The 16,687-nt window shown below is 36.5% G+C and overlaps 1 protein-coding gene across 2 annotated transcripts in view; it reads right to left on the bottom strand.

Annotated features, from left to right (window-relative positions):
* The window catches only part of IPO5 (importin 5), a 35,843-nt gene extending 24,983 nt beyond the window's left edge, over nt 1-10,860 (bottom strand). For both annotated transcript variants that reach the window (XM_011219256.3, XM_034665394.1), the window contains exons 1-7: nt 10,718-10,860; nt 8,064-8,256; nt 4,502-4,604; nt 3,324-3,420; nt 2,998-3,102; nt 769-891; nt 559-679 (exon numbers count right to left, since the gene is read on the bottom strand). In XM_011219256.3, the coding sequence (XP_011217558.1) occupies nt 559-679; nt 769-891; nt 2,998-3,102; nt 3,324-3,420; nt 4,502-4,604; nt 8,064-8,247 (733 nt within the window). In that variant the 5' untranslated portion in view covers nt 8,248-8,256; nt 10,718-10,860. The remainder of the gene's footprint in view (nt 1-558; nt 680-768; nt 892-2,997; nt 3,103-3,323; nt 3,421-4,501; nt 4,605-8,063; nt 8,257-10,717) is intronic.
* Between the last annotated feature and the right edge of the window lie 5,827 nt (nt 10,861-16,687).

Genomic DNA, 16,687 nt, shown 5'->3' with positions numbered 1-16,687 from the left:
GTGGATATGCTCATAGATCCCTTTGTTTCTTACCATCCATTTGTCTACACCTTTACCACCAATAATTTCTAAATCTTCACAGATGAGAAGGCAAGATCTTCCACTTTGCTCGTCAAAATTGTCTTGGCTACTTCACGCCCCATGTTATTTTATACGAATTTAAGGATCAACCTTATCCTTATGACCTCTCTACCAGGATTCTGACCGAAATTGTATTAGTTTATAGATTAATTTAAGGAGAACTGATATTTAGTTCTTCTATCAGTCTTTCAACATGTTACCCGATTTCCCCCATAAAAGTCTTCTCCATCTTTTCATTTATTTCCAGGTATCACAAGGCATGCCTACAACTGTGGGATTTCAGACTATCTGTGGCATAGCCATCGTGTTGGGCCCATGCACATGAATATGTACAGAGATATATTCTCCACGTTCATCTGATTGTAAAAGGACATTGATTATATTCTCAACAAATCTATGAGCTTACACAATTCTCAGCAAGTTCATCCAACAATTTTTCCACTTTTAACACATATTACTTAAAGACCTTTGACTTACTAGTCTGTGCAACAATGTTGGTATGTTTTCTTAACATAGCAGCTGCAGTCTCAGAGAGGGTCACGATTACTTCAAGGGCAAGCTGGCGTTGCATGTTATTGAGGCTGGTGTCTCCACACAACTACAGAGAAGACGGATTTGTATGTTTTAGTAGTTTAGATTATTCACTGAAAAGAGTAAACAGAACATTTACCGAAATATCGAATTTACCTTCAGACTTAGCTGTAAAGTAGCTTCTAAGTGAGGACGCAAATACTTTGGAACAGTATCTGCAATCTCAACAAGGGATTTTAGGACTGAATCGTCATTCTGGTAGCACGAGTCATTCACAGCCTGGAAAAAATGAAAGAGTAAAGAAAAAAGGTCTATGTTCAAGAGTCACTTTATAAATGTGATCTCTCACTGTCAAAACATTAAGAGGCAGTAAACAGAATAATATCGTAGAGTATTTTTCACTAAATAACTTAGCAATCTACAGGATGCAAATCTCACAGCTACATTATGCCTTCCTTTTGACTAATATTAACTAGAAACATTAAAGATTTAAATCTAAGTCAGAATTATAGTAACCAGCACAACAAACTTGAGGCTGTCAAGGAATTCTTTTCATAACCAGAAGGAATCCCTTTCCTCTGTCCCTCCAACATTCATATCCTCATTTTTTTCAGACAAGCAGTAAATACTAGATTCTATGATACATTTAAAGTGTCCAGGGGCGCCTGGGTGGCTCAGTTGGTTAAGCGTCTGCCTTTGGTTCAGGTCATGATCCCAGGGTCCTGGGATCGAGTCCTGCATCGGGCTCCTTGCTCAGCAGGGAGGCTGCTTCTCCCCCTGCTTGTGCTCTCTCTGACAAATAAATAAATAAAATAAAGTGTACAATATTACTCAATTTATTTCTTTTTGACATCAAGTTAACTCACTGTGGTATTTAAGTGAACATTTAAATCTACCATTGCCTATTTCAGCATGACAACCCCTAGAAGTTCTGGCTAACATTTTAACTTAAATTCAGGGGAAGAAAAATCTGAGATTAGACTTAAGCAGTGAGTAACTCACAAAATTTTTAGGTAATAAACCACTAAAACACAGGGTAAAGTTAATGTTTGTCACTGACCCAAACTATCTTTCCAGTTTGACAGCATAGGGAGGAAAGTTTCTACTAAATCCTGCAAAATTACTCTAAAATATGCAGAATTCACATAAGACTTTTCAGTTTTAGCTCTTCCAAATCCTCTCTAACCTGGTGGTTCTCAACAGGGATGCTATTTCTCCCAGGAGTTTTCTTGGTTGTCGAATTCATATGACCTTATCATGTATCTCACATGATCGTAAAAGTCAGACACTTCTGAAAATGAAAAACTCATCGATAATGATGAACCTAAAACCTAACTCACAAATTATTTTTTGTCTGGTTTTAATGTACCATGACTACTCCTGCTCCCACATGTAAATACTGTAGTATAAATCAAGAATGAATACATACTTTGTTTTGTCCAGATCTTTACCATTTCTGGAAATCAAGTCATCAATACTAACAGCATTCATGGTTTTGCCTTGCCAATGATCAGTCCACATGTTTAGCTACCATGTTTGTATATGTCACTTAAAAATCCCCTAGTCTATGTCTTTCGTTGTAGTCATGCCCTACCATTTATAAATTGAAAAGCATGCCATTTTATGGTTTATTCCTTTCTTTTTATTTCTTCTTTGTGTTAACTTAGGGCAACATATTTGTATTTTCAAAACTTGTATGTGTACATAAGCATGTTACCAATGCATTTCAAAATAGAATATGCATTTATTACAAAATATGGGCCTAACAAGTTGCTCTAACTTACCCAATCTTACTTAACTTTCTGATTGAGGCAGAAGGTATCCTTAAAACAATAACACTCTTGGATCCAATAGTGACAATTAACCATAAACTATTCACTTTGTAGAACAAACCGTTACAAGCCCTGGGCTTAAGAATAAGGAATGCTGTCCAATTTGGGTTTGAATCATGTTTCCATAACTTACCAACACTGTGATCTTGGGCAAGTTTCTTATCTTCCCCTCTTTAGTTTCTCCTCATGTAAAATGGGCATTACATTTCATAGGTTATTTGGTTGATTCTATGACAATAACTTACGTGATTATATATTCAATAATAGCCATAAATTGCCTTTATCATTGCATTTTATCATGTTATAGAAAAATTTTGAAACCCTAAATATTTTAAGAGACTATGAGTCTATGAAGGGCAAGAGATTAGAGTTCAACAGGGACAGAGATTTGCTTATTTTGTTCACTGCTGAATCCCTAGCGTCTAGTGCCAGCACAGAATAAGCAACAAATATACTGAATAAATGAATGCACACTAGAGAACTCTGATGAGACTTTAAACTATAGAAAACCAATAAGGATATAATTATCACTTATTTTACACTGTTTTCTTACCTGTAAGAATCCAGGTAACAAATCTGCAAAATGTTTGAATAGAGCAACGTTATGCTCATTTGCAAGTATAAATGCAGCTGTCGCTCTAGCAGATAATGTCCTGATCTAAAATGAAGACAGTAAAATATTGTGAAACATGAGAAATTTTTGATGGATGCAGGTTCAAGATTTCTTACTCAAGATGAACTTTTTCTTCATCAGTAAAACTAATACTTATATTTTAAAGTATTAAAACTAAAGACATTCTCCAAATATATAAATTTCTTTCACAGGTTAAATGTTATATTAAATTAGGTGTTAACATTAATGGCATTGAAATTATTTACCGATGGATGTTCCTGATCTTGCATACACTGAACTAACATCCGTTTGATAACGTCTAAATAGTGCTGCTGTTGGTTCCCAAAAATTCCAGGAAAATTCCTAAAAAAGATCCAAAAAGACATTATATTTTAGTAAAGTGTCAGAACATCTAATGCTCTAATCTAACCTTATACATCAGCCTGACCCAAGTGTACATTAACCTTGAAGGCTGAACATCATCTACCCATCCTCCCAGCAATCCTCTTTGAGGTTGGGCGGGTGGCAACAAACAGAGCAGAGAGGATTAGGCTGGGAGCAGGGGCAATCCAGGTGCGCACACACTACTCAGCAGCCAATCCCAGCCCTATGCTTTATCCTTATCACTCTGTCTCCATAGGAAGGTGACCTGGAGTACAGGACAGGACAAAAGGAAGTACAAGGTTTCAGATGGCAGCTGCAGTAACCGTGCTGCCTGACAACCAGCTCCTGGGCTCCGTCAGTGATCAAGGCAGTCCAAATTATGCTCTACTGTGGTTAACAATTACACGGAATACTTTCAGTGAATTCTCCACTGTGCATTACCAATATAGGTAAGATACATCTGACAACTAAAGCAGAAAACGGTATAATATCTACCTGTATCCTCCTCAAGGCAGATCTCATTTTTTAAAAATATACAATTTTGAAAAGTTATAAATCCAATTATATTTTTACCAGAGAACTGTAGAACATGGACAAAATTTTTCTTAGTGCAGATAATCTTAATTCTAAACTTAAACCATTTGCTTATTAATATAGTTTATTAAAATACTGTATTTTCATGAAGTTTGATTATAGAAGACCCAGAAAACAATGGGGATTCACCAGCTTTTTTTCTTCTTCAAGATTTCATCACTCAAGTAGCTTTTTAAAAGATATATTAATATTTAGTAATGTCAATCTCCAATAAAGGAGAAGAAACTGTCTTTCATGGAATCATAAAAGACAAAGAAAAAAACTGCAGAGAACTACTGTGTACAAAAAATGATTATAAAATGAAATTAAAAGTTTTGCGTTTTTTCAATTTTACTTTCAACACAAATACAAAGCTCATGTAAAGGCATTATTTAAGTCTAAAAAGTCAGACTAAAACAATCAATTAAAATGTGCTTTGCACATTTACAACATTCAATTTTTCGGAAAATCAGATCCATGTATGTACCAGAAAATGTGAAGGGCAGCTTCCCGCAGTCCCATGTTTTGAGAGCTCACTGAATCAAAAAGGAACTTCAAACCTTCAGGCCACTGGTTGTTGCCATCCTCATCTAAAAGTAAAGAAATCCAGGCACAAAGCGTGTAAGCCAAACTTCAAAAAATGAGGGGTAAATCTTTTCATTTCATAAGCCTCAAAGTATGCAGTAGTAGAAAATGTCACATGCTTTATATTTTTAAAAAATCCTAATAAAAGTAGGTTCTTTAACCACACATAGCATTCTAATCTCATAAAAAGCAACTGTGCTTTTGGGTTACATAAGCACAGATATCAGCAGTGGCTATCTCTAAGGAGGAGCATTTGGAGGAAAGGCAGCACTGTGACTTTGGTTAAATCTTTTATTTATACTATTGCTATTAAAGAGTTTATTTTGTAAAAGATTTTATTTATTTTTGCGAGAGAGAGACAGACAGTGTGTGAGTGGGGGTGGGGGCAGAGGGAGAAGCAGATACTTTGCTGAGCAGGGACCCCGAAGTGGAACTTGATCCTAGAACCCTGGGATCATGAGCTGAGCTGCAGGCAGACGCTTAACCAACTGAGCCACCCAGGTGCCCTTGTGGGTTTTTTCGTTTTAAGATTTTATTTATTTATTTATACTACTGCTATTAAAGAGTTTAAAAGTAGGCAAAGTTAATATTTGGTATCAAGGTCTTGAAGCCAAAACACTGTAAATACTACCTTCAAACCGGAGAAGATCCAGGAGTGGGAATCCCAGGGCCCAGAGCAGTACACTATCAAGGTGTTTATTTATTTATTTATTTATTTTTTAAAAAGATTTTTAAAATTTATTTATTCGACAGAGATAGAGACAGCCAGCGAGAGAGGGAGTACAAGCAGGGGGAGTGGGAGAGGAAGAAGCAGGCTCACAGTGGAGGAGCCTGATGTGGGGCTCGTTCCCACAACGCCAGGATCACGCCCTGACGCTTAACCGCTGTGCCACCCAGGCGCCCCTCAAGGTGTTTATTTTTAAACAAGATTTTAAAATAAAAAATTTTTGTGGTACTTTGTAATAAAAATGAGCGACCAGAAAAATCTGTGCCAGTTAAAAGACTCACCAGTTATTCTGTCACAAAGAATTTTAAGAGTTGTAAAAATTACAGATGAGTTATGTATGCACTTTTTCTTTTTAAAAAAATTCCCTCCAGGGGCGCCTGGGTGGCACCGCGGTTGGGCGTCTGCCTTCGGCTCAGGGCGTGATCCCTGCGCTGTGGGATCGAGCCCCACATCAGGCTCTTCTGCTGTGAGCCTGCTTCTTCCTCTCCCACTCCCCCTGCTTGTGTTCCCTCTCTTGCTGGCTGTCTCTATCTCTGTTGAATAAATAAATAAAATCTTTAAAAAAAAAAAAATTCCCTCCATATTTGCTGAACTTTTTAAAAATGACAAATGTGCTACTCAGTTGAGGTTAAAAAAAATACCCTTAATCAATTCCTTAAACACAAAGATCATGCTTGGGGGTCAGGAGGGATGAAAGCGCTATTTAAAAAAAAAATTTATGGGGAGAGCACTTTGAAACATTTTGGAAACCTTTCCATTATTGTGATTTTGAATTAGAAAGAATATGTCACCTATAAAAATTCTTACCTGGACATTTAAAAAAACTTGAAAAGAGATTTTCTAGGCTACTTAAAAAATTTCAAATTTAAAGGTTTCAGTGGGTTTTGAACTTATTTAAAATAAAAAAATTAATATATTTCCTATTTCTAAGAATTGGTTGAGATCAGTCAGCTGATGTGAGCAAGAATTTTGGCATTATTGGTAGTGGAGATTAAAAAATTAGTGTCATACCCTAACACCCAGGAATTGCGCTGCTAGGTATTTATCCAAAGGATAAAAAAAAGTGGATTCAAAGGGGGCATGTGCACCCCAATGTTTGTAGCAGTGCTATCAACAATAGCCAAATTATGGAAAGAGCCTGACGTCTATCGACTGATGAATGGATAAAGATGTGGCGTAACACACACACACACACACACACACACACACACACAGGACTATTACTCAGCCATCAAAAAGAACAAAATCTTGCCACCTGCAACGACCTGGGTGGAGCTACAGTCTATAATGCCAAGTGAAATAAGTCAGCCAAAGACAGACAAATACCATGATTTCACTCATGTGGAATTTGAGAAACAAAACAGACGAACACAGGAGAAAGGAAGGAAAAAAAGATAAAAACAGAAAGGGAGGCAAACCATAGAAACTCTTAACTACAGAGAACAAACCAAGAGTTGCTAGAGGGGAGATGGGCTGGGTATAGGCTAGATGGGTGATGGGTATTAAGGAGGGCACTTGTTGTGATGAGCAGTAGGTGTTTGTATTTAAGTGATGAATCACTAAATTCTACTGAAACCAATACTACACTATATGTTAACTAAGTATTAAATTAAAAAAAAATTAGTGTCATGATTTACTAATAAGCACAACCAACAATATCTTATCCTAGTGAGGTATCCTTTTCAACCTTTAAAAATGCTGCCTAAATGAACTAAGTTTAAAATCATATCTACGAATGGGGTGCGCCTGGGTGGTGCAGTTGGTTAAGCATTTCTTGGTTTCAGCTCAGGTCGTGATTTCAAGGTCATGAAATTGAGCCCTGCACTGGGCTCTGTGCTCAGTGCAGAGTCTGCTTAAGATTCTCTCTCCCCTCTCCCTTCGCCCACACTCTTCTGTCACTGAAATAAATAAATCTTTTTTTTTTTTTAAGATTTTATTTATTTATTTGACAGAGAGAGAGACAGCCAGCAAAGAGGGAACACAAGCAGAGGGAGTGGGAGAGGAAGAAGCAGGCTCCCAGCGGAGCAGGGAGCCCGATGCAGGGCTCGATCCCAGGAACCTGGGATCATGACCTGAGCCGAAGGCAGACGCTTAACAACTGCGCCACCCAGGCGCCCCTGAAATAAATAAATCTTTAAAAAAAAATCGTATCACTGAATCTGTCATAAAAATAACAGCATATTCAATTACATTAATATTTTTAGTGTGACCAAAAAGGGTTCTGATTGTTGGTAAAATGTATTTTTAGAGATTTTCCTTTTATTTCATTGTTTAAAAATATTTTGAGGGTATTTGATAAAGTACATAGTACAGTGGTGTAACAGCCTTTGTGTATAATTTACTAATACACAAATGTAACCGCAAAAGCTCCTGAAGTCCACTCATTTTTACTTCTGTTGGCAAGCTTAATCTGCAAAGTAGGTTTAAGTTCACTGTGCTTTCAAAACTTTACAGATAAAGGAGGAAATAAAACTAACAATTTTTAAGCAAACTATAAAATATATTTCTCCACACAGATGTTTTGAAAACCAACAGGTAGGTATTAGGACTATATCGCACAAACATCTGTAATTTTTGGCTCTAAATGCAGAATCCATAATCACTTTCATTTCGAATAAAATAAATGGTACTCAAGTACTTGCAAATTTTCCTTTAAGAAAACTCCTCTTTAAAAAAAAAAAAGAGGATATAGTCATTTTTTTCTATAATATAATAACAAATATATCTGCATACACACCTATTAAATTCCTGGCCAGCTCTGCAGCAATATCACAAATTTTTTTCCTCATGCTAGACTGGGTTTCCATTTGAATAATCATCAGTAGTTCACTCTTGATGGCAGTCTGAACATCAGAAGGAAGAGTTGGATAGACTTCATCAAATGCAGAGGACAAAAGGCGTCTTAGGAGAACAGCAGCCATTTGTCTAGCCTATAAATGGATAATGTGGTTAATAATTTGGTGTCTTACAAGAGAAAAAATTTCCAACAAACTACATTCAGTCCATTGATGTACTGATATATTTTATGATTCTATTTTTACAATTCATTTCAAAAGCACTTAGATTTTTTCTAAAAAATAGGTAAAATACACAAAACTCTAATCACATTAGCCCACTATAGAAAATGCTACCCAAAAGCTATTTTTTGTTCAAAGCTAAGGCAATGCCCCTGAACACATCAGATTACAAATAAGAAACATCTTAGCAATGATAAACCTGTCTTTAATTTCTATTTTTAATATTCTTTAAGAAAAAGAAATTAAATTATAAACCTTTCCTACTTCTCCATCTGGCTCTCATTCTAGTGTACCTAATCTTACTCCCAGCCTGGCCTATCTCGCTGTATCACAGCCCTTTCATTAGCCTCTTAGATAACATGCTATCAAATCCATTTATCTTTATGCTTCATTTGAGCAAACAAACATTACAAGTTTCTAATGCCTAAAAATGCTAATTAATCTCAATGAGTATATTCTTATCCCATTTAAAAATCTGTAAAATATATTTAAGTTTGGCATTTTCTGTATAATATTCCTTTAGATTATCCGAAGACATATACCATTCTAAAATTTTATCATATTAAATCAAAAGGCCATTGAAACTATTAAACCCAATTTTACATATTTTCTTTCATTTCTGGGCTGTAGCTGCTCATTACTATAATCAGTCTGGGACTGTGACCAACAAAAAGGAGTTAAGGTACACAAAAAAAATGTGCCAATTTTTTTCTCAAGTCACTTTTCACTGAATCTTTTTCTTTGAATTACTTTTGGCAAAGAGCAAACTTTTAAAGAAATCTTTAATGTTCTAGAAAGGATTCAAAGTGGTTAAAATCCCTATAAAAGTAGTTCAAGTTTATGCAGTTCTCACACTTACATTGACAACTATGAAGCCACAATCAAGATCCTGAGGCTAGTTCACAATCATCTAATTCCTAAATCAAATCAAGATTTAAAAAGGGTTCAATATAGGTTTTTAAAAAGTAAAATTCAATAGTTTTTAGTAGTAATTATTCTTGGCTTTAAAATTTGTTTCATAGTGGGCGCCTGGGTGGCTCAGTTGGTTAAGTGTTTGCCTTCAGCTGAGGTATGATCCCTGGGTCCTGGGATCAAGCCCCACATTGGGCTCTCTGCTCAGTGGGGAGTCTGCTTCTCCCCGTCCCTCTGCCCCTCTCCCCTGTTCATGCCCTCTCTTGTGTGAGCTCCTGCTCTCTCAAATAAATAAAATCTTAAAAAAAAAATTGTTTCATAGCTAACTTGATTCAATCTTCAAGAATTAAAATAGCCAACTGTTTTTAGAGATTTAAGTTACATTATGTTTGTTCTTCATATCTGACATTCATTTTGAATTAAAGAATATATTATAAAGGTGAAGAAGCACCTCCTGTCATCTATTTTTAAAAATTGGGGCACTTTTATACTATTTTCTAAGCATTACCAAAGAATATCAAAATGCCAATAAACTAATTGACCACAAGTAGTCTGGTGTAATACTATGTGGAAGTTTAGTGTGACTTCATTTCCATCATACTTTAATATTAGGTAAAGAAGTCTCACTACACAAATTCTTCTTTTTTTTTTTTTAAATCATCTCTATGCCCAATGGGGGGCTCAAACTCATGATCCCAAGATCGAAAGTTGTATGCTCTATCAACTGAGCCAACCAGATTTCCCTCACTTTACAAATTCTCAATTCCATGTTTCATAGGTGGGGTTGGTTTTCTAGACTTGGGATATTTTGACACCTTTTCCAAAATAAAGAAAATATTCACTTAGCATTCAATATATATAAGGATATTACTTTTGGGAAGAAAAAAATCCACTGCTAAATGCAGAGAAAAGCAGTAAGAACCAATAAATTTGAATTTGGTACAGTAACAAGGTCATTTCCTAAAAACCATGATTTACCAAGGATTCAACAAAGTGTCTCTCTGTTCCTAAACATCTTTAGCACATATGCTTCACTACCTAGAGATGACTATAAGCATAAAAATTTTAAAGACGGACAATACATATTTTCTCAGAAACATTTGGCAACACATTAAAACACTGAATGGATTAAATTTCCTCCTTTAGAATGAACTGTTTTAAGGAAGAAAATTTTTTTACAGCCACAGAAATCACTTAAATTTAATAATTTTTATGTAATTACTTAAAAACCGTTAGCTTAAATATCCTGGACACATCATCTGACACAGAAAAAAGAAATTTCATTCTTAATACAGGGTACTCAAAAAAACGGTAACTGCAAAGTAGCTTTTAGCAAATACTAAGTTCAAAGTTCTGGTAATGTCTTTGCAGTAAACAACAGTTCTCATTACCCACAGGGACCACCACCTAATACCCAACTTGTTTTGTAAGAACACCATACTCTCAAGTACTAGAGTAGTACCTCCTCAGCAGCTGTCGTATTTCTGATGGCCTGTAAGAGGAACGTGATCTTTGACTGGCCGGGGATATTCTCATAGGTTTCCTACAGGAAAAAGAAAAACATTTAAGGGTTAGAGTATGTTAAAAAATGTCATGAGCACATGAGTGAAAGAAATGAAATGAAGACTGGGAAAGGTCCATGCATGAGAAATCACGTAATCTAGGTCTGCTGGTAAAATTCCCCCCCAGGACACAAAATACACTTCAGCTGGTTAGGAAAGAAAGGACGTCCAGACAGTGACTTTCAAGGTCTCTTCCACCTCCAGCTCTTAGATTTTTCTAATGTATGTGCACATTTTCCCAACTTTTGCTTCTCTGATGAACAAAACTCACGGCCGAAGAGGGCCAAAAAATTCTTAAATGTGACCTGAGCTACCATGCTGTAAAGTAAGTGCTCAGCTAATATCCCTTTACATCATGGAAAACTACTTATCTTGTCAACATTTTCTAGATCAGATGATGAAGAATTGGTTCAAGTTACCACCACTTACAACCACCAGAGACATAGCTCAGATGAAGTAAATCTAAGAAAGGGAAAGAAAGTATTCAAATTCTTTATGCTACCTTTTCTTTCAAGCAAGAATTATACTAAAACTTATATACAGAAATAAATGAATATGGCCAGGAGAAATCTGGCCAGGAGACTTTAATGTAATTTCTTTAATATCATTTTAATAATAATCTAGCAATCTAAGTTTTGTGACTCAGGGCACTTCTTTCCTTCTCCATGAATAATGTAAAATGAGAGCAAATTGGTTAACAATAAAAAGTTGACACCAATCAAAAGACGGATTGTCAGAGTGGATCAAAATACAAGATCTAAATATACGTTGTCTCCAAAATAAGTTGAAGAGAAGCTTAGATTCATGTGCACGTATAAGAATTCTAACAATAGCGGTCTTTTACTGTGGAAAACACATCAGTCTTTGAAATATACTTGGAATTGTTTTCCCCAAGAAGACACCTTGTCTTCTAAGAGCCACCACGCCTATAACCTACTTTGTTTCTCTGGACAGAAGTGACAAGGACAAGGGAGCGAACACAGGGTCTCCCTGAATCCACATCTTCTTTATTATAACTTTTATTAAGTGCTCTGTGGCATCCCTGAGATATTGACAGATAAGAAAATAAAGGGTCAGAAGTTAAATGACCTGCCCAAGGTCACATAAAATAAGCAATAGAAAGAACTCCGGTTTTCTGAAGCCAGCTGTACTCAAAATCTCCCTAGCACTGAATGCTCTTTCTGGGTTTCACTCCTGGGGTCCATCTGACTCCACCAACCAACCAGTTCTATGTATGCCGTAATATCCAGTTTTCAAACTTCTCAAACATATCTCAATCCAAAGAATACATGTGGGGAAAAGGAGAACTCAAAATCTTCTGATAACCTCAACTTCTTCTCAAGTACATAAGCACACAGGAACACAATGCCAAAAACTGTGACAAGCATTTACAACTGAGGAGAGAAGACGGTCTGAACTTATGTATACAGAAATGAGGTAATTTATGTAGAGATATTCATAAGATGATTGCAAAAATGGATATGTACCTTGAGGTTTCTCACTTAATCTTTATGAATGCAACTGAAAGACCGGTATAGATAAAATAATAAATGCCTTTTTATTCTTTGTACCAAGCCTAGCCCCTGATGCACTGTAGATGCTAAAAATGTTTAACACTTTAATTTCCAGTGGTCTAAATCAAGTTGCAGAAAAAATATTCTTTTTTTTTTAAGATTTTATTTATTTATTTGACAGAGACAGCCAGCGAGAGAGGGAACACAAGCAGGGGGAGTGAGAGAGGAAGAAAGCAAGCTCCTAGCGGAGGACTGATGTGGGGCTCGATCCCAGAACGCTGGGATCACGCCCTGAGCCAAAGGCAGACGCTTAACGACTGTGCCACCTAGGTGCCCCCAGAAAAAATATTCTTTACTAGGATATCACTCTTAGAAAATCTTGCCCAGCTGGGACTATTAGGTTGATAGTTATACTATGCTAATTCTAGTAGACACTTACAAACATTAAGTCAAATACTAAACTCTATTCCATAAGGAACTACAGTCAATGGAGGAATAGTATGAGTGACATCTGACTCCTGAGAGAGGGTTCTCCCCATTTGTTATGTTCCACTGTGGCAATCCAGATATAGTATTACATTTACACCATAACACTGGTCAAGGATAATAGTTTGGCAAAAAGAACACAGCCCTAAAATCAAGTTATTAGCCTAAATAGACTGAGTTCTACCAAAAACAGGGATGGTATCTCTTTCTCCTTGTATTCCCAGCACCTAGCAAATTGGAAGGCAGCAAATACAAAGAACATATATATAAAGACTACATAAAAATATAAGAATCTTTGTAAGAGTATCCCTAACACTAGGCCAGGCAGGTTCAGGGAATGCAGCCAGTGTTGGGGCAAACAGAATTTCAACTTCATCTGATTTCACCATGCGCAATCAATGTAAAGATTTCACCTCCCTCTTTCCTGCTCACAAAGAAGAAATGCTAACAAGTACTTATTTCACTCATTCCCTAAGTATTTATCATGAGCCTACCTTACATATGAAGAGGGGACAAGTTTTACCTAGTACAACTTTTACCTAGTAAACATTCTGGTTCCTCAAAAATCAAGTACATTTTTCAATGTTACCTTCCTCCAATTAAAATCTCATTAATGAAATTCCGTATTAGAATCAATGAAAAACAAAGTCAATAGGAAAAATAAGAATGTAGAATCCATGTATATGATTAATAAAATACTTAAGCTTATGTCATATAAAAATGCCTAGTCATGAATGCCACGGACATTCAACTTTGTATTACCTGTCAACTACTTATTCAATTGTTTATTCATGTTATTGTATTTTGAGACTTAGGGGCATTGAAATCATTTCTTCAAGCATCAGAAACATTTTTTGTAAAGTTAGAGAAAAAAATCCTTGAAGATTTAACAGGAACAAAATATAAAGCCCACCAAATGGTTTACACAATAGAAGTTTTAAAAATTTTTAAAAATTTTGAAGACCTTTAATGTTTTCAATATATTACAATAAAAGTCTTCTACTGTACTTGATTTCACATTTGAATATAAAACAAGTCATCTTACTCAACAGTTTGGTATTTGTATCAACTAAGTATTTTTATTCCAACGGAGTAAATTACAAAGATATTTACCGACCTTTTGCCAATTCTTTAGTTAAAAAAAATTTCTGTATTTGCTGTATCAGACTGTAATACTCAATTTAATTTAGTTTGATTACTTATAAACAGCTCATTTCATAAGGCAAAAAAGGGGGTCTTAAAGTATCACTATATGCAGCTATTTATTTTTCAAATAATATTTTGCTTTCTTAAGAAGCTCTATTTACAGTCTGGCTGTGTGTTATTTGAGAAAAGGAAACTTCGCCTCTAACATTTACGCTTCTTTTGGTGTCAAATTAAGAATATTCTATTTTATAATACCTAATTCACATATTAATGTTTCCAGGATATACAAAGAAAGTAAAAATGTACTACCTGAATGATAGGAATAGAGACTAACAGTACAGTTGACCCTTGAACAACATGGGTTTGAACTGTGTAGGTCCACTTATACTTGGATTTTTCTTTTTTTATGAATCCAGTACAGTACTGGAATGTATCTTCTCTGCTTATGATTTCCTTAATAACATTTTCTCTAGCTTAGTTTGTTGTAAAAATATAGTATATAATACATATAACATACAAAATATGTGTTAATTGGCTGTTTATATTATTGGTAAGGCTTTCAGTCAATAGGAGGCTATTAGTTAAATTTTTGGGGAGTTGGGGGTGTGGGCTGGTGTCCCTAACCTCTGAGTTGTTCAAGGGTCAACTGTACTTTTCAATTGTTCTTTATGAGAAAATGTGCTGAATGCTGCTAACTATCCCCAAAGTGATGGAAGTGATAAAAGATTTACAACAGGCACCAATTGGAATTCAAGCTGAACCAGACACTGGTATTTAGTTCAATAGAAGAGAGATTCCCCACTAGGCTTGACAATAGAGACTTAAGCAACTGGAGGGAAGAGGGAGAATTAAACTCGCTTACTAATTACAATGCTGTTCTGCTTTGTAACACATGGCAATTTCTATTATGGGTTGGGATTAGGAACTTATTTTGGTGAAAAATTGCCTCCAGAGTTAGCAGAATGCATTAAAATGTTTTTATAGGCATCATCACATCCCTCTGATAGGAGTGCAAATTGATGCCACTAATCAATGCACATTACTTCCAAGAACAAAAGCTACTTTTAAGTATTCCACAAGTAAACCCAGCAAAGTCTGAAAAGATAAGTGTGCATGTACTCCTATTTTTAAGAGGACACTGGAAACCTAATGTCCATTCATAGGAGGGTTGGTTGAGTAAATAATACATCCATTATGATGGAATACTACATAGCTGCTTTAACAAAATCTCTTATGTGGCAATGTGAAATATGTTGAGTGAAAAATCCAAGCTGCACAACAGTTATGCATATGACAGGCCCATTCATGTAAAAATTAATGTATACATTTGCACTAGTAAAGGTATTTTCAGGGACTGACTACTCACAAGACACTTAAAAGTAATTATCTTTGGGGAATGGGATAAAAAACGATTTGCGCTGTTTAAATTTTTATCCTGAATACATATCACATGTATAATACATGAATCAAAAATGATTAAAGTTAATAATTGTTTAAAGTGCTTTTTCATACAGAAATGAACTTCCAGTGTATTTACTTCACATATTATAAAACCACTAAGCGTAGCCAGCATATCCTAATCTATTCAAAGTAAATATTAACAACATTGTGATTCTAAAGACATCTATAAAATTCATGAGGACAAGAGGACTTGTCCCCCCAATTTCATTAGCTACATGTAAAATAAATTTCTGCTCTGTAAAAATATCTGGCTGAACATTCTTCACTGAATCTTATAAAAATCTTCAATCTCGTGGTGGCGGAGAACTCTACATATAATCCAGTTTGAAGACAGGTTCTTATAATGCACTTAAAAAAACTAGAAAGTTTCTGCCCTTCCCTTTTAGTGTCTCACGTATGTATCGTGGTCTCGACACTGACAGCATTAACATCAGTCTTACACTGAACCAAGTGCGTCTTGCTGCTACTTGGTAAAGGAACTTGCAGATACATCTGAAATACTGACTCTTGAAAATATATCCACAGTCCACAGTTTGGAGGCCAGAAGCCAGAGGTGGTTTTAAAAAAAAAGAGAGAGAGAGAGTCAGGTTAGATTTAATGAAATTAAAGACTTAAACATATGGTGGCACTGGCCCACTTAAACAACGGAAGTCCCAGGACATCTCAGCTATGTTATGAGACCACAAATCTCTAGAAATCAAAGAAAATTTGAAGAAAGAATAAAGGTGGAAGGTGCTTAGAAAGAAACCCTAAAGGCAACTTCACAAAATTGTCGGGGGGAGGAGGGAAATCCAGCTTCCGATGTTGGGAACTAGACAAGAGAAAGAGGACTAAATGGAAGTAAGGGGAAAGGCAAGAGAAGACACATATTTCAAAAGGAGGGAATGGGGAAGGGAGGGAAAGACGGTACCGAAGAATGTGGGGACAGGGGAGAAACGGGTGATGGGTCAGGAAGCAGCCGGGGTTTGGGGCACCAGGAGGGCTAGGCTGGGTGGAAACCGAGGCTGCAAGGGCGGGGGAGGCTCCCGCCGGGAGAAAGCGGGAAAGGGGCGAGGGGAACCCAGCGGCCCGCCCCACACCCCACATCCCTCCCCGCCGCCCGGCTTCCCCATCTGGGCGGGGGCAGCGTGTCAGAAGTGGCCGCACGTGTGTGCGAGGGGGTGGCGGGGTGGTAACTGGCGCCGGGCGCCGCGGCGACAAGGGCCGGAAGGGCCCGGGGGCACGGCCGGGAGCCGCGGGCCGCCTCACACGTGGGCTGCGCGG

Source organism: Ailuropoda melanoleuca, chromosome 7, assembly GCF_002007445.2.
Source record: "Ailuropoda melanoleuca isolate Jingjing chromosome 7, ASM200744v2, whole genome shotgun sequence".
Classification (NCBI taxonomy): domain Eukaryota; kingdom Metazoa; phylum Chordata; class Mammalia; order Carnivora; family Ursidae; genus Ailuropoda; species Ailuropoda melanoleuca.
The sequence above is the reverse complement of the archived record's forward strand: the minus strand, read 5'-3'. Positions and strand labels throughout refer to the sequence as shown.